Source organism: Telmatherina bonti (genome assembly GCF_933228915.1).
Source record: "Telmatherina bonti genome assembly, chromosome: 17".
Lineage (NCBI taxonomy): Eukaryota > Metazoa > Chordata > Actinopteri > Atheriniformes > Telmatherinidae > Telmatherina > Telmatherina bonti.
Window position 1 is genome coordinate 32,507,996 of NC_136615.1, and position 26,281 is coordinate 32,534,276.

Below are 26,281 nucleotides of genomic sequence, written 5' to 3' on the forward strand. Positions count from 1 at the left end.
TTTCACAGTGGAAATCCAATCAAAGTCCCAGTCAGCTGCGTGAAATGTAAATAAAAATATCGTGCAAGGATTTGCAAATCATCCCATATTTTACATAAACATGCTGAAACTGTGACGCTTTGCACATTATAATGAATAATCAGAGACATTTTATCATTTCATGGACATTACACCATAGCCAGGAGGGGTGGGATATCGAACAGAAAAAAATCAAATATCAGGATTTTTTTTGCTTCAAAACTTTAAAATAGATTTGAAAAAAAAAAAAAAAATTCCAAATAAAAATAATCTATGATCATTTTTTTGTAATTGTTTTTCTTGATCTTTTTACTTGTCTTCATGGACATTATAGCAGCAGCAGAATGATGGTCTAGCCACTGGGTTGTGACCAGTAAAACCTTTTTTTGTTTTTAGTCTCTACAAAAATCAGCAATATCGAAGAATCATGAGAAACGCAATTTAAATAGAATCAGACCCCAAAAAATTGGAATCGAATCAAATTGGGACGAAAGCAGATCGTCAGAGCCCTAATAGTCGGTGGTAAATACCAACTGGCGTGCATTATAACCGTCTAATGCACGGCTGCTTAATCCTTATATAAAATCTCATTTTCCATTTGATGGCAGCAAATCTTTGCATTTTGACATTTTACACAACAACCCAACTCTTACATGTCCCTACATACTAAAGACGTGTGCTGATGGAGATATGGCCTGGATGTGCATGACTGAATTAAACTTGACCACTCTTAATCTGACATGTGGATGATGTTATCCTGATTTTAGGTCTACAAACATGGAAAACAAGCTGGTATGTAACTCATCATTCTGACTGGATTTGATTCAAACGCACATTGACGAGTCTCGTCTTTAAATTTTCCTTTTTTAAAGAGGATTACAGATGTGATGAGACATCAGGAGTTGAAATGATTAAAAGCAGCTCAGTTTTAACCACAGAAGTCTTATTTTCCAACCTAAAAATGTTTCCATTTCATTTGCAAATTCCAGATTAAACTCCTGATAAACCACAAAACCCTTAAAACTGGAGACCCTAGGATTGGCTGCAAACTGGATCCGGAGGACTGGAGTCCGACAAACGGCTCGCAGAAAGCTTGCTAGGTTTTTTTTTCCACCACTCTGACAAGCGGAGGGCCAGTTCTTCCACCATCATAAATGAACGATAGGCTGAACATGAAAAAGCAAAAACCTAAAACATTGTCAAATATTCACAAGTTCTGGTTTGGAGCGCTGAAGTGGAAGCAGAGAAACAGGCTCTCTGTTTGACTTTAATGTTGACGTCTGCAGCTTGGCTGCACAGTTACTCTCCTCCGTTTGGACACAGCCAACAACTAAAGTTACTGGCTTCGGAGAAACTTGTGAAAGATTGTTGCTTTGGTTCGGATTGTAGAGCTGCTACTTCCTGTCAATCAGCCGGGCTGCGAAGTCAACGACGACGCGACGTGAACGATGGTTGCTGCTGGTTTGTGTTGGTTTAGATCCATCCAGGTGACGTTAAACTGAAAGGCTCAGATAAACATGGCTTTCACACTTGACTGAAGACCGACTCTGGCAAACGCCGAGTTTAAAAGCTGAAGACTGACTCTGGAGGACCTGACGTTGTTTACATTTCCATGCAGAGCCAAAGACAAGCTACTGGTGGACTCTAAACAAGACAAACTCCCACTGAATGTAAATCAGATTAAAGCTGGAATTATGTTTCCATGTACCTGGATTGCATCAATATCTCCTGAAAACTCTGAGAATGACCCAAAAAGCAGAACAGATTAGTGGGATTAAGGTGGATGTGACGAGCAGCATCGGCAGGTAACAAAAGGTGGAGCTCTACCTACATAACAAGGCGGGAATATCTCCTCCTTTCCACGTACCACTCTGCCTGCTGGTGGGGAGGCGCTGAGGTTCAGAAGGAGAAACTGCATCCGTGGATAAAAGTTGTCCGACTTGTCTTAATGTCTACAAGACAACATCTAAAAGCCAAAAGTTTATGGCCGTACTGGGTCTAAAAACGCCGTTCACATAAAGAGCTGCTCAGCACTGCGGCCTGACAGCGAGGTCACGGGTTCGAGCCTCGGCAGGGAGGTTTAAGTTTGCACTGGGAGGTATGCGTTCGTCCTCCAGCTTTCCGGCTTCCTCCCACCATGCAAACACATGCATGTTGGGTTAACTGGGTTAACAACTGTGTGGTTGTTTGTGATGGACTGGCGACCTGTCCAGGTGCACCTGCCTGTCGCCAGATGGTTAGTGGGATAGACTCCAGCTTTCCAACACCCTGAGTGGAACTAAGTGGTTCAGAAAATGGATGGATGGGAACAATGAGCGTCTAACTCAAAGTCCGACATAGCAACCAGGAGGAAAAGCTGATTGTGTGTCAGTTGAACCTGCTGTTTACCAAACAGAACCAACACCAGAACCAGGTCTAATGGTCCTGCAGGGTAACCACACACCATTTACCCCGTTCTGCATCCTTTCTGGAGGATTTCTGGGCACATGTCCTGGACAGTTGGGGGAAGGGAGGGTGGGAGCTGTCGACCCATCACCTAGTAATAGATCAGTTACTCACCGAGCCTGGAGTTTGGTTTAGATGGTGGGGAAGGATGAGGTTCTAACTGGAAGGGCCTGGCAGAGTCCACTGTTCGAGCAAAGTTGGACCACTGAGTCCAGGTGGGCTTCTTCTGTTGAGGTGGCCAACTGGAGATGTGGCTGTAAGGTCGTCTGTGCACGCCGTGGCGGGAATCCTCGCTGGATGACACCAGGAGTGACGGATGTCGTGGTCCCGTTGAGGCTTCTTGGCTTGTGGGACTCTTGAAGTAGTGGACATCGGTGGGCGAAGCCAAACATGGCTGACATTTGTGTGATAACGTGGTATTTATGAGGACAGAACCTTACTGTGAGGGTCTGAAAACGCTACGAACATTGCAGTATCTCAGTCAGAGTAACGGTTTGAGAATATTGTAATCTCATCTGAAGAGCACCTGAACAACAACATGGAAATATTCCCCCGGTCACTGGGTGTTTGTGGCGTTTTCACTTGGAAACATCTAAATTAGCATTCCTACAACGACTTGGGTTCAGTTCAGACATTTTTAACTTGTATAAAACTGACTAAAAAAGCAGGAGTCAAAGTACATCCTTAAAAGCAGCTGATTAAAATCCCAGGAGAGGATCAAACAGCAGCTCTTTCCTCCCCCTCTCTGCTGTTCTCTGAGTGTTTTTAGCATCTCTGGCTCCCTCGGCCTCCCTGCAGGGTTGATGAAATGTTGTGCTGGTGTTACAGGAGCAGGACCTCGACCTCTGTGTTAAATCTTTCACAGCACAATGAGAGCTCAGACAGACTAAACAATCAGCTCACACGTTGGCGCACACACACCATCTCCACACTGCTTGAATTTCTGCTTTTGCTGTGTTTGTGGAGACATCGTGTTCCTGCGCTTTGAGTTTCTGCTGCAGCTTGGCCGACTTGTTTTGTTAGCTGGAATCCCTAATGAGGAGTCGGCCAGGTGAATCCTGATGTGTTGGGCTTCAGTAACGATTCCTGATCTGTTGTTGTTTAAACCAGTGATTCTTCGCCACGCCAGGGCTTCCAGTCTCGCAGAGTCATAAGAGATGGCACATATGACATGACAGTGGCTTTGTCCGACATCTTGGGGGAACCTAACCACTGTTTCCATTTACATTTCCAGGTTTCTCTCCAGAAAACTTTGTTAGAATCACGTCTAAAGCTCACTAGAGAGAGACATCTTCGCCACGGTAAAGCTCAAAGGAGAAGCGAAGAGTTTCGTAAACAAACTGCTGAGCAGCGGTTGAAGATGCTTTTCAGTAATTTTGGTTTAATTACTGAAGACAAATGAAACCATCACAGTGTTGGTATGGAAACGGCCCCTTAGCCACTCTGTACTGGAAAAGCTGGTCTTCACATTAAAAAGGCCCAGATTTAAACCAAAAACATGGTAGTTCTGTTATTGTTCTTGTACATAATGCAGAAAGCAGAGTTCTTATTGCCAGCATGCCGATCATAAGCCACAGTTTGGTGTTTAATAAAAGGTGTGTGTATGTGTGTGTGTTTGATACCTAGCCGGTGCTTTCTTCATGTGCTCTCCAACGAAGGTGGCGTTGGTCATCCCCATCAGAGTGTTGGCCAGCGAGATGACGGACAGGAGGTGCTGGGTGGTGACGGCCCTCGATACGCCGTACGTCCCCTTCCCGACGATGTCCGATAAAGTGAGCTTCCGACCCGTTGCTAGTGACAACTGATGCAGCAAAGACTCCTGGGAGGAAGGTGGTAGAGAAATGGAAAGTTTGAACCCTGGCTTTTATGTTTTCGGCTCTGTTCGCTTTGACGTCTACGTTGCTTGTTACCTTGAAGGTAGGCAGCATGAGGGACATGTGACCTCCTCTGGAAATCAGGCCGAAGGAGATGGGGCAGTGCGGTCTGAGCATGCCCAGTCGGTCCAGACAGATGCCGTCCAGCTGTTCGTTCAGGCCCCAGGCGTGTAAGCAGGACATAAAGAGCTTGGCCGTGTCCATCGTCAGGTTGTACTCCAGCAGACTCAGAGACTTGGACTTCTCCTCACGCCTCCTCATCTCCTCTTCCTCCTCTTCATCCTCATCCAGCAGGTGTTCCTTGATAGTCTCCTTCATGGTTTCCTTCACCTGGTGTAGACACAGATTACAGACTGTTAAACAGAGAAAATCTTTTCTGCCGTCTCATCTCCGGGGTCGTTACGGACCTGTTTGAAGATCTTGTTGGCCAGGAAGGACCCCCCCTTGTCGGCCCCGGCCTGGCTCTTTTGGAGCGTCTCAGGAGACACCAGCGTTGGGTTAGGTCTCTGCGCCTCCTCTGTCAGAAGCTGGATGATCATTGCCTCCACATCGAAGAAAAGCACGTGCATGTCTGGGTCCGCCAGGTTGGTCTTCATGGCCTGGACCACCAGTGCATTGTGGGAATATTTTGGTAAGTTGCCCTGAGGAGGAGGGAAAAGGAGAAACTTATAAGTGCTTTAGGAGCTCAGAAAACACAGCAGAGTGATAGAACAAAGACGACAGAGATGTCGGTCCACATGGCAGGAAGACGAACACGACAACCATGTCGTTGTTGTCATGCCCTGGATCGTCCAAGGCCATCGCAATCCTAAAGTATGAATCAACACAACTGGAGTTGCTTTCTTCGTTCTTAAAGACGTTTCACATCTCATCTGAGTCCCTTCTTCAAGCTATGAGGGCAACCAGAGAAGAGATGTAGTCCTCCAGGAAGCAACATGGCTTCCAGTATAGCCCTATATGGCCCAGTATACCCAGACAGCATCTTCTCTGCCCACACAGCTGATCCAGCCCATCCAGCTGAAACTATGTTCAGAAACAGCTGGAGATATTCAGCTTTTTGTATGAAGTCAGGATGAACACAAGCTACAACCTTTACTGTATTTGACCTTCTCTTATTCTTCAATGCACACGTCTGCTGAATGTTTCGGCATTCATTGCACAACATGGTGTCCACGCAAGAGATGACTAACCACAAAAAGTATCTGCACCATGAATAAACCACCAAAGTTTGAGTTACAACTTATCTAAAGATCCTCTTCATTATGTTGTTGTACATTTAAGGGCCGTTTACGCTGGACGCAGAAGGCGGCAACAGTTTGGTCAGCCTCCTGCGTCGGTTAGTGCATAATTTGGTCCGTTTTCAAGATGCTTAGATATTGGTCACTTGATGTAGATAAAGGAGCAATACCACCAGAAACTGTGGGGGCAGTGTTGAGTTGTATAGCCGACACAAAAAGCCAATGTAACAAACCAGAGAAGAAGAAGATGAATAAGGAGAAGAAGATGCAAAAGCCACCAAAATAAAAAACACCCCAAAAAAGCACCAAAGGCCTGAACAGCAAAAAACGTAGTAGAATTTTTCTTCGACCTCTTTTGGTGTGTTTGGATGGTTGTAAGTGACTTGTTAGCGATTTGTTAGCGATTTGCTTTCTAAAAGTGGAAGTGAACTCCAAACTTAACACTATCCCCTGGTGGATGAACTGACTAGGCAACGTAAAAGAACGGATGTCCACATTTACATACGTAAGGCGGAGAAATGGGTCTTTAGACATCATCCGAGCAACAGCACGTCTAACATGTGACAAGGTAGTGACACATTGTATGCTGAGGTATACACACCACTGTCTTCATCTTTTCTTTCAATAAACTGTTGGAAATGAATAAATTACCATTACAAGGTCCAATTTAATTATAATATCAGTGTACCAGAAACTTTTAACTTTTTGTAAATTTTTCACTTAAGTAAACTATAACTTAATGTGTAGCTATAGAAATTTTAAAAATGTGTTTTTGAAGCATCTTCTGTGGTATGTTTCAGCCCTAAATTCTCATTTTCCTAGATCCTGGAGCCTCATTAATCAATCCTTATTTCACACTGTGTGATGCCATGTGAACATTTCCTGTAAAGTGCGGAATTGTTGTGAAATATAAGAACAGTTCTGACCTGTGTGCGCTCAGGATCCAGTGGTAAAACTGGGAAAATGCATTTTGTTTGCAGGTGTCGATAAAAATCTCCATGTTAAAAGTTTATCTGGTTGAATTAATCACCACTCAATTGATCATTTTAAAAATAAAACATGTGGCTTCACTGACTATTAAACTTAGACATAAAAATGGAGAAATCTCCCAGCTTTGTTGTGTCATTACAGAGCAACGTCTGATCAGATGCTGCTTCCCAGAGATCCTGTCGCATGTCTGCTGTCATCTGTGCTCCAGACTTACTAACCGTTAAAAACTATGCCAGTGAATATCTAAGTGGGTTTACAGTCACAAACATGAGGCGGAAGAAAAACCAGACATTTTCTGACCTTCACTGAGCTGGATTAGAATATGTTTCTAAAAATGCACAATGCAGATTAATAAACCTAAAGTATAAATATGTAAGATTATACCGAGCCTAATTTCCATCTTTAGTCCTGTGCATCATCCACGCTAGATGTATTTTTCCTCTGGGCTACGATGGATTTCTTTCTCAGGAACAGTTCCACATTGAGCTGAAATCAGATGGGAAAGAGCTGCAGTGATGCTGGGAGTGTGTGTGCAGCCATGTCACATCAAGTCTCTAACATCTAGAGATGGAGGTTCTGCTGCAAAAAACTTTCCTCCGTGTATCGGGACAGCATCTCCTTTAATTTTTATAAAAACAATTTTAATTAGATACAGTTTAAAAAAATGTACCCTGTCGCCAAATCATTTAACCTTCCTCTCTCTCTGCATCACATTTTTTTCCCCACAGTATTTGATGATTAAATTATATTTATCTCCTGCTCATAAACTTTGCAAGTCTCCTTTAAATCTATTTTTTGAATAAATGTTTATTTAATTTAAATGAGTGTCCACATCTGATCGAATGTACACATCTGATCATTGATGCTCAGGTTCGTTTATGGAAGGATTATTTATTTATACAGACTATTTCATATGTAAAGTAATTCAATGTGCTGCACACGATCAAAAAAGAGACAAGAAAACATCTGCATTGTGTTACATATGATAAAAAAAAAATGTCAGTGGAAAAACCATAATTTCCTTGTTGTCATCACCAACATCATCATCAGCGTAGGGACACATGAAAATATGGCCAGCTGGGCAAATAAGAGTTTTCACATGCGACTTTGGAAGCAAACTTTCTGAAAGTTTGTTCCAGATTTTAGAAGAAAAAGGAAAAGAAAAGATGTTGGTGGTGTTGATAGTGATGAACAGTGTGGCTGGTGTTGATGGCATTGACTTGGTGGTGTTGGTGTCGAACAATGTTGATGGTGATGATGGTATTGATTGTATTGACCTGGTATTTGTGACATTGAAGGTGAAGGTAGTGTTGATGTTGTTGGTGATGTAGAACAACGATGGTGGTAACAATGGTGTTGGAATGGAGTTGGTGGTGTTGATTGTATTAGTGGCGTTGATGGCGTTGGTGGTGTCGATAGTGGTGGTATTGGTGGCATTGGTGGTGTTTATGTCATTGTTGGTAATGATGGTATTCGTGGCTTTGGTGGTGTTGATGGTATTAGTGACGTTGATGGCATTGGTGGTGTTGATGGTGTTGATGGGATTGGTGGTGTCAATGGCGATGGAATGGAGTTTGTGTCATTGTTGGTGAATATAGTGATGGTATTGGTGGCATTGTTGGTGTTGATGGGGATGGAATGGAGTGGGTGGTATTGGTGGAGGAGATGGTGTGGTATTCATTGCATTGGTGGTGTTTATAGTGTTGATGGTATTGGTGGTGTCAATGGCGATGGAATGGAGTTGGTGTCGTTGTTGGTGTTGATGGTGGTGGTATTGGTGGCATTGGTGGTGTTGATATCGTTGGTGGTGTTGGTGTCTTTGGGGTCTTTGGTGAATGCTAAGTCAAAGAGCAGATCTGGGGCAGTCTTTCAGAATTCTTCAGTAGGCATCTTCCTCTTGACTGGCACTGAATCTAAATTATGAGTTGGTCTAATCTGAATTAAATTAGATTTTATCGGATAATTATTAAAATAATTTCATTGGATCATAATGATTCAAATAATTTGACTGGATAATGGGATTAAAATTATTTAGACAGGATTAAACAGTGTCTCTTAACGGTGCTTAATATGTTCACATATTGTTTGTATTTTGTTTCTTTTGTGAATATTTTAGTAAATTTTCTGACACGGCAGCTTTAACCTTTCATAGTTATTCAACTGGATGTGGAGGAGATGTGTAATTAGCTACAGAGACTCCTGACAGACAGAGAGACAATAAACCTGCAGCAGAAACACAAAGCAACATCACAGGGATGGCCCCCCTCACCACTGATGGGTTTCCTTGGGCGCCCAAACTGCGGTGACATATCATTAACAGTTCTCTACATGCATGTAGCACAAAGCAACATACATGTGCTTTATATTTTTCTATTATTTCATCCAAATTCCAGTTCATTTCAGCCTTAAATCTTGTTCAGACAATAAAACACTGAGTACTCTGCGGTCCATAATGAACACCTGCTGACTTTTTAATGGTAAACAATGAAATGTCCTCAATGATGCAGAGAAAATTCCTCAGTTTTCTTTTATTTCCACTGAAACATTTGTTCCTCCACAAATGTTTGTCAGTGTGATTCACGATGGAGCGACTATTGTGTTGATTTAGTGGAGAAACACTGCCATCTAAAGGAAAACAGCCACATGACACACACACACATATATCCCATGATGAGCATTTCTACATACATGTAGCTGGTTTTGTCATTATTCAGATGTTAGATGACAACTATTTTGGTGCAACATGATTAATAAAAAGAAAAATTCAATATGAAAACCTGGAAATAATCAGGTAAAATGCAGAAAATTTAAACCCATTTTTAGGCCAGGCATCTCTCCAAGGCCAGTGGCTGCATCTCCATCACGCCAGAATTATGCAAAACCTAAACATTACAATAAAAACTGACTTTGAAACTACATTCAAACTACATTTGAAAAAAATATCACAGAACGGTTTTTACACTCTCATGAGATGGTTTTTCAGATGAGTCCATATAGATATATGTCGCATAAGTGTCATGGAAACACTTTTTTCACTTTAAGCATCCCTGGACATGACTTGGGGGGTCAGGCGACCAGTTTGTTTCAGGTAAAGGTGGCACTGTGTGTGTGGACGGAAATCTTTTCACACATAATTAAAAGAAAAATTACAACCACCATTCTTGAAAGCAAACAACAGCGAAGAGCAGAGTTTTACTATGATTTAGAGATCTCAGCGAGGAAGAAGGGTTTTGAAATGCTGTGGACAATCCTCCACTGCAAGTGGAAAACCAAACGCTACCTGCCATTAGCGAGATTTCATGGGAACTGCGGCTTATGTGCTGAACACCATTCAGCAAAAAACAGCTAAAATCGCTGCTGTAGTTTGTCAAAATTGCAGAAATCACTTTTATTTGGCAAGAACTAAAAAAGAAACCGCAATGGAAAAGCAGCTTTTGATGAATATTAATAAAAAATGTGCCGGAATTTGCCCTAAAGCAGCGTTTGGATGCCGCATGATGGATCCATGAAGGCGTTTCATGTAAATCAACCTGCAGTCGTTCAGTAAGGCCAACAGACTCGGTGAACGGTTGTTGTGAAGCAGAAATCTTTTCAAATAAAACATTTTACTCTGAAATATGTGAAAAGTAGGAGCGTCTTTACCATTCTCAGACTTTTAAATCCCACTGCGCACACACATTGTTTCTCGCTTGAGGGAAGTAGATCTAAAGGTCATTGTCCTGCAGGGCCCTCCTGGCAAACAGTGGAGTGCACACACACACGCACACGCACGCACGCACGCACGCGCACACACACACACACACACACACACACACACACACACACACACACACACACACACACAGGCCTTTTCTTTGTGCACTCAGAGTCAGGAAACAGACACACAAGCAAATTCCACCTCCTGTAAGAACACAGCTCTAAGCAAAACTACCAAAAAATGTCAGCAAGTAGTTGCTAGCATGATCTGGAGGCTAAATCGGCTGCAAGTGGTGAGCAATGGCAGTAAGGATGCTTTACAAAAAGCAGAAAGTAGCAACTTTTATCTCCATGTTTGACACTTTTAAAGCAAAATCAAATCTTTAAGTATTAATTCTGCAAGTCAGAAAGTACAAGCTGGAAAATGCAAGAAAGTACAAGTCAGTATTACCAGTACAAACATGCTGCAAGCACTAGCTAGCCTACCTAGCTAAATTAATCAGATATTAACGTTTCCGTATATCAGTTAACAAGGTGAAAATAATCTGAAAGTGCCTTCTGTACAAAAAATAAATGTACTTTAGATATATGTAAACATAATTCTAATAAAAAAAATAAAACAAACAACTTGGAACAAACACTGAAGTTGGCCTTTCTTGTTTATTCGTGAGCTAATTATTGTAGCAAGCGCAAGAGCTAATATGCTATAATCCATAAATCATTATCAAAATTATGGTTTGGATTGATCAGGTTCATTCCACACACACCAGTTTCCTCTCCAGATTACATTCACCCATTCAGACTCCTCCATGTGTCTGACACACCAACCTCATCAGACTTTGTGCTGTTCGTCCAACGCAAACTTATTCACAGATCGGTGCTTTCAGCAGAGGACAAACCCAAAGTCACACTTTAACTTTCACACACACACACACACACCAGCAAAGCAGCATCAGCTGCAAACACAAACAGGAGGAAGGTTTGGAGGGGCTGCATGGAGCTGTTTGAGTTTATAGCCTGACATTTCATGGTCATTATCCATCATTTCACCCAGCAGGGGAGGACGCACACGGATGTTGGGGATAGTGGATCATTTTGAGAAACAGTCAGTGGAAAAGGAAGAAAAAGAGGACAAGTGTGATGCGAGTCTGATACACAGGGAGGGAAGATTGCGGATGTTGTATTTCAGAAAAGAGCTGTGATTATGGTGGTTGGGGCAGAGGAGAGGGTCAAAGGAACAAAGCAAAGGTTATCTGGCTGAAAAAAGAGAAAAAAAACAAATTAAAATCACACAACAGAACACAAGGAGGTAAATGGCTTTTAAGTGAACTCATAAAAGATGAGCTGCAGTAACAGCTGGACTAAACGCCGTTCAGGCACTAAATAATTCATCGCATTTGTTTTCTGCGCTGGGATGCCCATGTGGGTGCGTCTTTTTTTCCTGTCAGGGCAAATCAGATCATCCGAGTCTGACCAGCGAACCACTGATCCTTTAAGAGGCGAAGCTAAAATAACGCAGAAAACACCACTGAAGAAGAGTGTGAAGCTGACTCGGAGGACGTTTGTTGAACTACTGGGAGCCAAGCTAACTTTATTTATAAAACACTTTCTGACAGTAACTGCTGAGCAAAGTGCCGAGAAGAGAAACTGTTTGTGCTATTAGTATGTTTTACATTTTAGGCAGTCAACACCTGTATATCAAATCAAACTGTATTTGTATAGCACCTTTCATACATAAAGCAGCGCAAAGAGCTTTGCATATATTAAAAACAACAAAGACTACAAATATATGGACACACCTGATCATTTACCCTGGACCAGGGCTACTAAATTAGATTTTCAGGTGGGCCAGATTTTCAAATAAAAAAAAATTCAGAGCCAGTACATGAATAAATAAATAAAAAATGATACATTTACATTTTGAAAAGTAAGTAGTTTATCCATTTTTATATTTTAAATCCAGTCCCACATTACAAGGGCAAATGCACAAAATAAAATAATGAAAATTCCAGTCAGAACCTATTTTTCTCCAAACTTTTAACATAAAAATGTCCAATATACAATATAATCTTTAAACAATGCCACACACTCATTGCCTATTAAACACATCGGTTTGGTGCTCGAATGCGACGGCAAAATAAACAAATACTTATCAGTCCAGGTGGGGTTAAATCTGCTGTTTTTGTTGACAATTTTGCGTTTTGGGACAAAGAGCGACATGCTTGCTAGCGCTACTCTTACAACTTCAAAACACAACAACACGCACTGGGGTTGATGTTGCTAGGCAACCAAGTGTTGCATTTATTGTCTGCACAACTGTAGGATTGTAGGCTACTTAATCAGTGTAGGAATGACTGAAGGTTTTTGATTAGTATCTTTATTCTTTTACATAAGCTGGGCCGCATGTGGCCCGCCATTTGAAGAGGCCTGACCTAGACTGTATAGAAAAAGATGGACAGAGCCTCCATGACGTCACCCATAGGTTTCTGAAGAGCTGAATTAAAGCTCGGTGGGTGGTTCCTACCATTGCCATCTTGGCAGGGACATACGTGTCATCTCGCCCGGAAAATACAAATATAGGCAAAGAGGTGGAGCTGAGAGGAGGGCTGTGAGCGTCATGGTGGATGATTGACATCAAGGTGCCTGTAGCTAAGAGTTTAGCGAGCTAACCTGGAGATAACAAGCTAACGGAGGTAAGTGATCTAAAGCTAAGTCACGTTGTTAACCGGCTAAGAAGTGCGGTTGTTCTACATTCTTCTTACTTGAAGCCGGATATCGGGTACCTGTCAATCAAAAGGACAAGCCCCTAAACTTACCGAATTTCAAGATTAAATTACTTTTCAATGGGCAGGTTAGATAAAAAAAAACAAAAATCACTCCCCCCACAGTTGTCATGAAGGTAAACCTGACCTATTAAACAAAAAATAGATTTTTGTAGCAGGCTGTAAACATGTTTATTTCTGCTGTGAAGTTAGTCTTTTTAAGATTGGAGTCGATGGGGATTTGCTCTGTTTTGCAGCCCCTAGTGGACGAGGAGGGAACTGCAGTTTGATGCACTTCAGCATAGGCTTTACTTTTAGCCGCCGGAAGCTCTGACCATCTTTCATATACGGCCTATGTCATTTACACACACACATACAGACACACACCTCAATCCTATGTCTCATGGCACAACTCTAGAAGCATCTTCTGTCTCCTTAACCAAAAGTAAATAAGGAAATGAATAAACATCCGGTGGCATAGCGATGTACAGCTGTTTATCATCAGCATAGCTCTGAAAATCAATGCCATATCTCCTGATGACGTCCCCAAGAAGCAACATGTACAGATTGAAAAGTGTTGGGCATAAAAATGGATCCTTGGGGAACCCCACATTTGATTCTATGAGTCCCTGAGGAGCATGTATCCATACTTACTAAAACTGATCTGTGAGATAGGAGTAAAACCCTGTTAATCACACTTTTTAAACATGTGTCTCTGTTTCTCCAATTCAGCTCTTTTTGCTTTAATACCATGACTGCATCCAGGTATATGAATAGTTTTTATGCTTGCAGGGTTTTCACCAATGCAGACACAATGAGGTATGTAAAAGAAATCTAAATTACCTGGAAAAGTTTCATTAAGATGTTGAAAGTTTGTGAACTGTTGCTCATGTGCATCACATAATTTTCCTTAAAAAACTGGATTTGTTTTCATACTGGGTTTACAAAATCAGCCTAGACACCCTCCTTTGTTTACATTTCTTTTTGTTTTTTAAGACGTTTGCTCTTTTGCTTTTTATGGTGGTAGATGTTAGACTATCAAAAAACACATTTAAGAAATGATTAATCGCTAAAGAAGTCTGCATTGATAGCATTAATTTTTAAGAGTGAGCACAAAATGCTTGAAGCAAGCACATGTTATGTAGCCATGATAAATCCACACAAGTAAAACAGGTATTTCCATAACGATCTAGTTAGCATTTATTGCTAGCAGTATGTCAACATACATGCATAAGTCATGAGTTGCTCTTCAGCCACTCATTTACTGTAAAAAAAAAAAAAAAAAAAAAGTAGCCTATTCTAGCTGAGTGTCATCATTTATGAAAATTATGGATTAATCTAAAAAGGGCTTTAGTATATTATTGAGCTAACAATCAATCAGCAGAATTTCCCCACAGCACTCCGATTTGCTGCCCGACATACTGAGTATTAGCATGCTAACACTTAGCATCTAACTGCTAGCTTGCAAACTCTGAGCATTTAGCTAAACTTGCACAGATTCAGATTATCTAAATTACATTAGTAATACTTAACAATTTAGAATATTTAAAGTATTGACACAAGTAGTGGATAAAATAATAAAGTAGACAGAGAACAAAGTCTGAGGTAGGGTCTAATATCTGGCAATAGCTTCTCTAAATCTAACCTTTGGAAAGGTCCAGGTCCAACAAAAGAAATGCTGTTTTTTTTGGGTTGTTTTTTTTTTTTTTTTTTTTTTTTTAATCAATCATTATGATATGTAAGAAAATCTTCCCTGGAAGACACCGGCACACACTAATAAACACACACACACACACACACACACACACACACACACACACACACACACACACACACACACACACAATGGCTGCTCTGTTGACCTTTCATTTATCTCCAGCAGCCTTTTAATTAGCTTCTGCCTTTAGCCGGCTAGCTTATCAAGGTGAGCTGAAGATGACCAGTCAGCCAGTGTGAAAAGGCTACAATATGTACACAATGCATTGTGTGTCTTTGTTGAATGCAAGCCTGAAATAACGAGAAAATGCATTATTTGGAACAAGGTGATGTTTAAAATAAAAGGTCTGGTTACAAGGAGTGCTCTGTTTTTAAGTTAGATGTTTTACCATCTGGTGGATGATGGATTGACATAATACAGGTGGGAATTAGGAATTGTTTTAAGGTTTTCAGTGATGTATAAATGACATTTTAACTCAAGAAAGGATGGAAAATTCCTAAAAACTAAGCCACAGATGTTTTCAAGAAGAATAATTATGGGAAAAGCTGCTTACAGCTAACAGGAAAGCTGGTTGCTTAGTGTGTGTCATTGTACTACTGTAACGAGGCATGGGGGAGGGTTTACCTTGTCTGCATTGTCAGCAGCCAGCAGGTTGGTGGCGAGCGTCTGCAGTTTGTGTTGGGCCATGTTCTTCAGGGCTGCCAGGCTGCGACGAGTCATGGCCTGCTTCAGGTTGACGGCAGAGTGGCTCAGAGCGTCCACGGTGGCCGGAGCCAGCTCATCGCAGGCGTTCAGGATCTCCAATGCTGTTATTCCCATCACGCAGCGATCCAACGCTCCTGCAAACACAAACCTCAGCCTCACTAATAATTCAGGTAGTTAGTGCCATCATGGGGACAGTCTGAGACGGTAAAATCTCAATACTATTGGCCGGATACTGATCACATTTCCGCTCCCAGTCTAGTGTGGAAGAATTCGACTGGTCTGCTTGGAGCCCGGATCTCAACCCCCATCCAGCACCACTGGGATGAACTGGCACATTAAGGCTTTTATCTCAGGCTGCTTCTCCACTGCCTCACTCCTCTCCTCTTGCCCTTGCTTTCTCCTTCCAGCCATATAAAGCATGTCTCACGCCGTCTCCACTCAGTTTGTCTCAACGTTCAGCCTCGTCCTCTCGTCTCCTCAACATCACTCTTTTTTTTTCCCCATATCTGACTGCAACATTTCTCAGCCTGTGCGGGAAGAGAGATGTTCAGGGAGACGTCATTAGCTGCAGACAGAGCTGACATCAGTATTCAGCCTGGTATTGAGTGAGAGGAGAAGTGGCACCAACAGATCTGTGTGTGCGTGATGAAGGGTCCGTGAGCCATGGCCCTATTACATGTCCAACGCCTGAGCACACACACACACCTTCCTTAATTTCACACTTAGCTACCCTGCAGTCTGGCTGCTCTACAGCTCATTCAGGTTGCCGAAGCTCATCCTTCAGGCTGATGTTACCTTTATGCTTTACCATACACATGTTTACTGCACATCTTGTTGCCGTGGTAATAGTCTCCACACCTGTGTCAAACCCTCAATGTTTTGCTGTTAAAGGTAAAAGCTGCTTAAACTCAATATAATTATACAGAATTAATCTTTAAAATAATCCTGTGTGCCAGATTATTCTGTATTAGTTGTTTTTGTTCATTTATGCTAAAAAAAATTAGTAAAACTAGTGAGTGGATATGATTTTTTTTCATTGTCAAAAACAGTATGAAGTTATGAAATAACCTGGACTTTATTAAATAAAAGTAATCTCACGTGGAGCCCTGTTGATCCAACTGAACGTCCAATCAAAATAAAAATGCCTCGACAAAATACCTCAACTTATCTCTGATAATAACTGCGGTTAATATACGTGTGAACATACTATCCAGCATTTGTGTAAACACTTCATATGAATCAAAACAGGTATTTTTGTGGCCACTTCAACAAATATTTGCTTCTTTTTCCTCTTTCTAACCTTATTTATACTCTTGTCAGTTTTTTAAGGTTATATTTCCTTCCAGTTGCTGCTGGGACACATGGCTGTCACACCAGTGAGGGATGTGGACATTTTGACACACATTTGTTATGGGGAGAGGCTCCAACATCCATTTACTTAAACGTAACAGCTCCACACACCTGTTGCTCTGTGAATCATGTCAGTGAACAGCTGATCGGCTTGCTAGAACGCAGCTCCATTGTTGGCTCGTGTGGATCATGTTGAGGAGTAAGAAACTAGCAGGATGTTGACCGAACGGGGAGCTGTTTCATGTTGTTTGTATTTATTTTACATTATTTGATTGTTAGCTGAGGTTTACTGTAAAATCATCCAGCCAGATGGATTCAGATTAAATGAGGAGATGCGTCTCTGCAGATGTTTGATTGGCACCTTTTAGAAGCCATGAAGGACGCCACCCTCTAACCGGGTCGTTGATAGAAACGGTTTAGACCAGGGATCACCAATCGTGGTCCTGGAGGACTGCAAGACACCTGATTCAAATCAGTGTGTATTTCACAGACATGAGCAGAGCTTGTGTGTTGAGACAAGAGTTTTCCAGCAGGGTCACTTGGAAATCCTGCAGGACAACGGCCCTCGAGGACCAGGATTGGTGATCCCTGGTTTAGACCAAGCGTCAACCTGCGGCGGTAAAAAGTGAAGCCTATGCGGAACTGCATAAAACTGCAGTTCCCCTTTCATCCACTAGGGGCTGCAAAACAGAGCGAATCACCATAGACTCCCATGTTAAAAAGACTAACTTCACAGCAGAAATAAACATATTTACAGCCTGGTACAAAAATCTATTTTCAGTTTAATAGGTCAGGTTTATCTTCCTGACAACTGGGGGGGGAGTGATTTTTTTTCTACCTCGCCCGTTGAAAAGTAATTTAATCTCTAAATTCGGCAAATTTAGGGGCGTGTCCTTTTGATTGACAGGTACCCAATCTCCCGCTTCAAGTCAGAAGAACGTAAAACAATCGCTGTTTTTAGCTGGTTAACAACGTGACTTAGCTTTAGCCCGCTTACCTCCGTTAGCTGGTTAGCTCCTGTTATCTCCGGGTTAGCTCGGTTAGCTCTTAGCTACAGAAAGCTTGGAGTTCACTTGATGTCAATCATCCACCATGACGGTCACAGGCCCCCTCTCAGTTCCACCTCTTTGCCTATTTTTGTATTTTCTGGGTGTGACGATACGCGTGACACTGCCAAGATGGCGATGGTAGGAACCACCCACCGAACTTCAATTTAGCTCTTCAGAAACCTACGGGTGACGTCACGAAGGCTCCGCCCATCTTCTTATATACAGTCTATGGACAAATCTAGGTTATTGCCGAGTTCTCCACCAGCCACTGGGTGTCACTAGAGGCTAGGGAAACATTAGACGTGGTTAAGCTAGCAGACAAAGTCGTGTTCATGGCAAGGCAGAGATGTTAACCTGTTCGGCTTATTTCCTGTAAGTCTGCTTATGTTCATTTAAGTTTCTAATGTCATGTATGGGCATATCTTTGTTGAAATTACATTTATTTCTGTTCATACTGTTGTACTGTTGCAGGCCTTCCTCATTATTGTCATTAAAACATCGAGGAGTGTGTTTCTTCAGTTATCTCGTCTTGTCTTGTCATCAGGAAACAGACTGATAATAGTTTCTTCTGTGGTGTGTGTTCTTTCTGCACATGCCTCAACCACCAGCAGGTGTGGTTACGTCATAAATATCTCATAAGTTACGCTTCCTTTCGAGCCTTTTTCCATTCAGGATCAGCACAACAGTCGGGATGACGTCGCATCAGTAGAGTTTGACTCACCTGTATCCATCTGCCAGACGTAAACGGAGCCGTCAGAGCATCCCACCACCAGGTAGTCATCAGCGGGACGCCACTTGATGACTTGGATGGGGAAAAGGTGTCGGGACGCCAGCATGATGCACTTCCTCTCCCTGAGACTGAGCAGGCCGACGGAGTGGTCGCTGGCCACGGAGCAGACGCAGTGCTGCACCCGAGTCTGAAGGGACCCAACAATGACACGTGTGAATGGACGGTGCACAGAAGCCAGATGACTCCAACTCTGAAAACTTCATTTCAGGATTTATTGATTTGAACTGAAAGGAAACCAAACATCTAATGTTTTAATTAAAGCGCGTGTGACATGCCGCTCGCTGGAGTCCAACATAATAGCATTAAGCTAACATCCCCGGCAACGACATGTCTCACTGTTCTCTTAATGTCACGAACGGTGTGGAGCTGTGTGGCCTCAACAATGCAGAGATAATAAAGCTATTTCCATAGTAACAGCGGCAACATCGAGCCTATAACATTTAAACCGAATGTCAGCAGCAAAACTGCCTGAAAACAGAGAAACAAACACGTAAATGTCACAAGACTTACGCTGCAGTTCTCTGGCGGGACGATTAGCTGCGTGATCTCGCCGCCGTGCACGCAGAAGATGTGCTTCATCTCTCCGGTGAAGATATCCCAGACAATAACGGAGAAGTCCACTCCTCCAGACACCAGTGAGCGCTGGTCGTAGCGCGGTGACACCTGGTATGGGTACAGGACGCAGGTCACCTTGTTCCGGTGACCCCGCAGGGTACGGTGGGGGGGCCAGCCTGCAGGACAGACGGACACGACCATCAGAAGAGGTGGATGTGTAACTTGTAAAGAGGAGAATAACGCTTCACACACTACACAGCACAGTGAGGAAAAAGGGTGTTCAGGCAGAGGTTTCTTCAGGTCTGCTGCACGACACAAAGGTGCAGAATGTCAATCCTGCCAGCAGCCACCACCAAAACCAGACTGGCTGTCACTTATTTCAAAGGATAAAATGGGTAAATGAAGGAAAACAGGTCTGATGGCTGGAAATCATGTCGGTCCTTCAGTGTTTAGAATGCGGCTTAGCATTAGCATTAGCTTATTTATGCTGCTGGTCAGCTACCGTTCAATGGAAAAATGCTGAAATTTCCATTCCATTGAATTTTGTTGGAAAAGTATATCACGATATTTTATAACTTCTTCTCAAAGTGTACATTTAACGCAGGGAAATGGTCAGTGCTGGAGGAATTGTGGTAGCCAGAGAGCACATCACTATCATGTATTTTGTAAATGCTGGTTCAATTATAACAAAGCCTTAAAGAGAATTTTTCAAATTAATATTCCCCCAGATTTTAAAACAATGATTGGATTGGTAGAGTTTTATAACCCAAACACAATTTGTGGATATCTCTGGAACGTACTTTTGGCTGCAGCAAAAAAAGCCATTACAAAGAAATGGATGATACAGAGAGTGCCAACTGTCCAAGACCGGGCTCAGATCGTATCAGATATTTGCAAAATGGAAAAGATGACTTTTACAGTTAATTTAAAAATGGACCTATTTGTAAAACATTGGAACAAATGGGGGCTGCACGGTGGCGCAGTGGTTAGCACTGTGGCCTCACAGCAAGAAGGTCGCTGGTTCGATCCTTGGCTGGTTTGGTCAGTGGTCTTTCTGTGTGGAGTTTGCATGTTCTCCCTGTGTACGCGTGGGTTCTCTCCGGGTACTCCAGCTTCCTCCCACCATCCAAACACATGCATGATAGGTTAATTGGTCGCCCAAAGCCGGCTGGGATAGGCTCCAGCTTCCCCGCGACCCTGAATTGGAATAAGCGGTTCGGAAAATGAATGAATGAATGAATGAATGAATGGAACAAATGGGAAAAATACGCGAAACAACAGATGCTCGGAATGATTTAGAGTTCAGTTGTTTCTAGACAGGATGAATACATTATTACATATGTTGTGTAAATATTTACCCAAACTATTCTTATTTTTGGAGGAACCACAATGCTACTCTTGTTCTTGTTTATTCTCTGGGTGTTCAAGTGTTTCTTTAAAATTATAATTAAAAAAAAGAAAAATGGTAACAGAGATTAACAATTATATTGTACTGTCTTTTTTTCCCTTCCTTTCCCCTTTGCTATCCATTAGAGATAAAAGACATTGTACTGTGTATGTGAAGATGTCCCTGACCCTCAATAAAAACATAATTAAAAAAAAAAAAAAAAGAAAAGAAATTTCCATTCCTCTCTATCATATATCTAGACAATCACAAAGAATCAGAGGAAATCATGCTACTAATCATGTGAAAACTTTTAACAATGGTGGCCTGTAGGTTAGCACTGTGGCCTCAGACAGAAGGTCGCTGCTTCGAACCAAGAACGGGTTTGAATGGTGGCCTTTCTGTATGGGGTTCGCATGTTCTCCTCATGTACATGTGGGTTCTCTCCAGGTACTCCGGCTTCCTCTCATCATCATAACCTAACATGCATGTTAGGCTACCTGGTCTATAAATTCTGTCTAGGAGTGATCGTGATTGGCTGTTAGTCTCTCTGTGCTGGTCCTGCGATGGACTGGTGACCTGTCCAGGTGTATCCTGGCTCTCGCCTGCCACGCTACGCCAAGTCTGTGATATACAAGCTGGCAGTGTAAAAATACATTACCAGTGGACTGATCTTGTCACACTTTCAGAGTCCTCTTCCTGTGTACCGCCCCTTAGTGGTGACACCCAATACTGATTGTTTGGCTGCAACTTGCTCGTGTTGTTTGCAGTTAGTACACACACGTTGCTGAACTTCTATGTAAGCATAAACAGCAAGTAAATCCCAGGCCTAAGGCAACGGAACATCTCATAATCTTATAATATTGACTTTTTATCTCATCATTTTAACTTAAATCTCATAATTTACCATTTAAAATGGCAGAAACAAGCTTCAATAACTTTCAGTCTGTCTGTATTCTAATGGCGGATGTGCAGTAATACGGATCAAATTTAACATAATGTAATTTATGTGTTTATGTTGTTTTTTGTTTTTTTTTACTGTCATAAATAAGTCATCTACTACTCACATTTCTATGCTCTATAACGTCTGCTGTCCCTATTTTTCAAACAAAAGAATGTGGTGGACGCAGCCTCTAACATTTTTATTCAAATACAATTTACTATTCTTTTATTTGTACTTTCATAAAGATTTTATACCTAAACGTTATCAGAAAAGACGGAGTAGCAGCAGGTGTATTTGCACCAAAGTTTCTATAGCTTGTGCGTGTGGCGTTATGCCAATGTAGCATGTGAAGAAATGAATCTCATCCAGCAGACTGGAGACGAAACAAGGAGCAGGAAGAGATGCTTGCTGTTGTATTCAGTCTGACGGCACTGTGGAAGCAACTGCTGCAAGCTTAATCATCATTCATGCATCTTGAAAATGACGAGGAGGCTAAAGTGGCGCTCACACTGCGAGGCTAAACACGTAAAGGACTCACCCCTCCTGAGCATGTGCTCCCCCTGCAGAAGCTGCACGATGGCGGTCTGAGTGGCAGGAACCAGGATGATGCTGCCGTCTTCCCTCCCACAAACCAGGCGGCCCTGAGAGGGGATGTACACGCTGGCCGTCACCTGAATGAAACACAAACACACACACACGATGACGTGATTTCACACACAGGCCATCCCAAGTCAAAACAGTGCAGCTCTGAGTTTAAACCTTAATGGGTTGTTCTTTGCCAGGCATGACACTGAGCTGGTCAATGATGCCTGCAGAGACCGGGTGCAGCTTGTCAAACGCCTCCTGGAGGCTGATGGTGGACGACACCTGCAGCTCTGCACACAGAACAGAAGCAGAAAGACGTTACGTCGCACGCTACAGAGAAAATTCCCAAAACTTTGATTCCCTTCGTCAGCCTGAGTTCATCGGTTCGTCCTCATCTTCTTTACAGCTCGTGTCTGTTGGCTTAATGCTAGATCCTGAACATCCAAACCAAAAACACAGGAAACAAAACACACACGGGCATCATTTCACTCAACAAACACCCAATCATCATTTTTAATAAGTCTTTGGTTACTGGATCAAAGTTTGGCACAGATTTAAAACAACCTCATGACCTTAAAACACAAAGAAAATAAAAGATGAATGAAAATGGTTCGATCAGCCATGAACACATCTGGCCACTAGATGTCAGTCAGCTGCTGTCGATCAGCGTCCGAGTTCCCATCCAGTCCAGCCACCCACTCACGGGTGGTTTACGGGTGATTATACTGGTTTTTATTTCGAAATGATCATTTGGGATCTCTGGGATAGGCTCCCAGCTTCCCGGTGACGCTTAATTGGACGAAGCAGTTAAGGAAATGGATTGAAAGGTGTCCATGGACGGTGGTTTGGTGCGGTCAGTGAGGTACGGGGGTAGTTTCTGTCTATCCTGGCAGCATTAATGTTGGTTTTTACGGGACAGGACTCAACCAGTGCAGCGTTTGTGGTTAGAAACGAGCAAATTAATATAGTCCGTCAAGCATTGCACCAGCACCAGGGTGAAATAACGTCTCTGCAGGTTCAATAAGGCTGCATGCACACCAGCATGGTACATATGACTGTCCCACTGGTGACTCAGTTCAGTTGGGGGGGGGGGGGGTGTCGCAATATACTTCCAGACCCAGACTGTGTTCACGCCGCACAACTGGAACCAATTGGAACTTTTAAATAACATGTTTCACTCTCCACCAGAGACGGCGTTGCACCAAAAATGACTGAAGGAGAAGCCCAGACACACAAGGAAAAAACTCATTCTTCTGTTGGTTAATGCAGAATAACTTTGGGTTCAGGTGCTGCTGCTAAACACGTAGCTGGATTCTAGTGGTCTTTCGTCAATCGGATTTCAGATGAGAACTTTTAACCAACTTTTCCACATCTGACCATGAGCCACGTCTCCAGTCCAAAGCCGGACTGTCCCACATGCCCGTATGCTTTGGTTGTTTGTCAGTGATGCTGTGCAGGAAACCCACACACTTTGTTTTGTATTCTTCTTGCTATGTTTGGTCTGCTTGAAACAGAACAAGACCTGCATTTGTAGCCGGACCGTGTCCACGTCTTTGATTCACATTGGTTTGTATATTCACACAAATACCCTAAACGAGGCAGATGTTCCAAGAAAAGAGGCTACAATTCTAAATCAAAAAGGTTAGCGTGAATGTGCTCTAAAGATGTCTCCAACGGTAGGCTGAACTGGAGATTCTCATCATGATGAGGTGGAACGGGAGATTCTCATCATGACGAGGTGGAACGGGAGATTCTCATGGTGATGAGATGGAATGGGAGATTCTCATCATGATGAGGTGGAACGGGAGATTCTCATGGTGATGAGGTGGAATGGGAGATTCTCATGGTGATGAGGTGGAACGGGAGATTCTCATGGTGATGAGGTGGAACGGGAGATTCTCATGGTGATGAGGTGGAACGGGAGATTCTCATGGTGATGAGGTGGAACGGGAGATTCTCATGGTGATGAGGTGGAACGGGAGATTCTCATGGTGATGAGGTGGAACGGGAGATTCTCATGGTGATGAGGTGGAACGGGAGATTCTCATGGTGATGAGGTGGAACGGGAGATTCTCATGGTGATGAGGTGGAACGGGAGATTCTCATGGTGATGAGGTGGAACGGGAGATTCTCATGGTGATGAGGTGGAACGGGAGATTCTCATGGTGATGAGGTGGAATGGGAGATTCTCATCATGATGAGGTGGAATGGGAGATTCTCATGGTGATGAGGTGGAACGGGAGATTCTCATCATGATGAGGTGGAACGGGAGATTCTCATCATGATGAGGTGGAACGGGAGATTCTCATCATGATGAGGTGGAACGGGAGATTCTCATCATGATGAGGTGGAACGGGAGATTCTCATCATGAGGTGGAACGGGAGATTCTCATCATGATGGGGTGGAACGGGAGATTCTCATCATGATGAGGTGGAACAGGAGATTCTCATGGTGATGAGGTGGAACGGGAGATTCTCATCATGATGAGGTGGAACGGGAGATTCTCATCATGATGAGGTGGAACGGGAGATTCTCATCATGATGAGGTGGAACAGGAGATTCTCATCATGATGAGGTGGAACGGGAGATTCTCATCATGATGAGGTGGAACGGGAGATTCTCATCATGATGAGGTGGAACGGGAGATTCTCATGATGATGAGGTGGAACGGGAGATTCTCATCATGATGAGGTGGAACGGGAGATTCTCATGGTGATGAGGTGGAACGGGAGATTCTCATCATGATGAGGTGGAACAGGAGATTCTCATCATGATGAGGTGGAACGGGAGATTCTCATGATGAGGTGGAACAGGAGATTCTCATGGTGATGAGGTGGAACGGGAGATTCTCATGGTGATGAGGTGGAACGGGAGATTCTCATGATGATGAGGTGGAACGGGAGATTCTCATGGTGATGAGGTGGAACGGGAGATTCTCATGATGATGAGGTGGAACAGGAGATTCTCATCATGTCATTATGAAGCAAAATCTCGGAGGAAATTCTCACCCACCTTGTTGGCTCCATGACATCAAGAATCAAGGAAGTTTTGAAGGAAGAAGCGGTCCAACCCCGTACTAGAAAGGTGGACCTGACAGTGTACAGACACTGTGATTTAAGAAAGAAAGACTTTGTTTTGGTTACCTGTAGAGGTGCCTGTTGGCTGCAGAGGCAAAGAGTCTGGGATGCTCCAAAGGGTCAGCCTACCCACCGAGTCTCCCTGAATGAGCAGCTTGTGAAAAGGTTCTCGTCGGCCGAAGAAGAACCGAGTCACAGGAGGACAGATCAAGAGCTGGAGGAAGTCGGGAAGAAAAATAGATGTCATCATTTGAGAACCTGAAGCCACAACTAACCAGTCACTGCTTGAAAAGTTCTTACTTTTCTTTGTTTTATTAAAAACACAACACAACAAGGATCAGGTGTTTTGGACAGAATAAGTCTGAGAGATTAAATGGAAAAGTGCTGGTTGTGCTCTCTAGTCCTTTTAACAAACTGCAAACAACACACAGCAAACCACAGGATGGCAGAACCTCATGCCTTTGATCCAGCTCCACACCAAACAAGTGTTTGGGTTTCTAAAGGTTCTGATAGAAGAACTCAAACTCTGAGAAAGTGTGGCCGTGGCAGAGGATGACCAGTTATCTCAGTAGCTGACAGGATACAACGGGATGAAGGTCATGTGACATCCTTGTTAGACTTACACTGTACTTCCAGAAGCTGTAAATACATTGAAATCATTGAAATGGCTTCTGTTTTCCAAATCTTATGACTCATAAGGCCCATTTATGCTCAACCGTTTGGTTCGTCTCCTGCGGCAACAATGAGCGCAATTTGATTTAGAGTTTGACGCAGAAAATGGAGCAATACCACCAGAAGTAACGGGGGCAGTGTTGAGCTGTATAGCCGACACACCAGAGAAGAAGAAGATTAACAGGAAGAAGACCAAATTAAAAATCATCAGACAAAAAAGAAGTTCAGAAAAGCAAAAAAATATTTGTGGTTTTATTCCTCTTCTTCTGGTGTTTTTGGGCGATTGGAAACAACTTTTTAGAGGTAAACTCTGAACTCAGCACTGCCCCCTAGTGGATGAACTGACTTAACTTATAAGACTCATGTGAGGACGCCAACATGCGACAATCTTCAAAACGGACGTCCTGGTCTACGTAAGGGAGCAGAAATG

At 42.8% G+C, this 26,281-nt stretch overlaps 1 protein-coding gene across 1 annotated transcript in view; it reads right to left on the reverse strand.

Moving 5' to 3' along the window:
- The window catches only part of wdr7 (WD repeat domain 7), a 142,562-nt gene that overhangs the window by 98,994 nt on the left and 17,287 nt on the right, over positions 1 to 26,281 (reverse strand). Inside the window, exons 10-18 of the mRNA XM_079256537.1 lie at positions 25,246 to 25,393; positions 22,276 to 22,391; positions 22,055 to 22,187; positions 19,145 to 19,365; positions 18,566 to 18,761; positions 15,365 to 15,579; positions 4,745 to 4,978; positions 4,374 to 4,667; positions 4,086 to 4,282 (exon numbers count right to left, since the gene is read on the reverse strand). Of these exons, the coding sequence (XP_079112663.1) occupies positions 4,086 to 4,282; positions 4,374 to 4,667; positions 4,745 to 4,978; positions 15,365 to 15,579; positions 18,566 to 18,761; positions 19,145 to 19,365; positions 22,055 to 22,187; positions 22,276 to 22,391; positions 25,246 to 25,393 (1,754 nt within the window). The remainder of the gene's footprint in view (positions 1 to 4,085; positions 4,283 to 4,373; positions 4,668 to 4,744; positions 4,979 to 15,364; positions 15,580 to 18,565; positions 18,762 to 19,144; positions 19,366 to 22,054; positions 22,188 to 22,275; positions 22,392 to 25,245; positions 25,394 to 26,281) is intronic.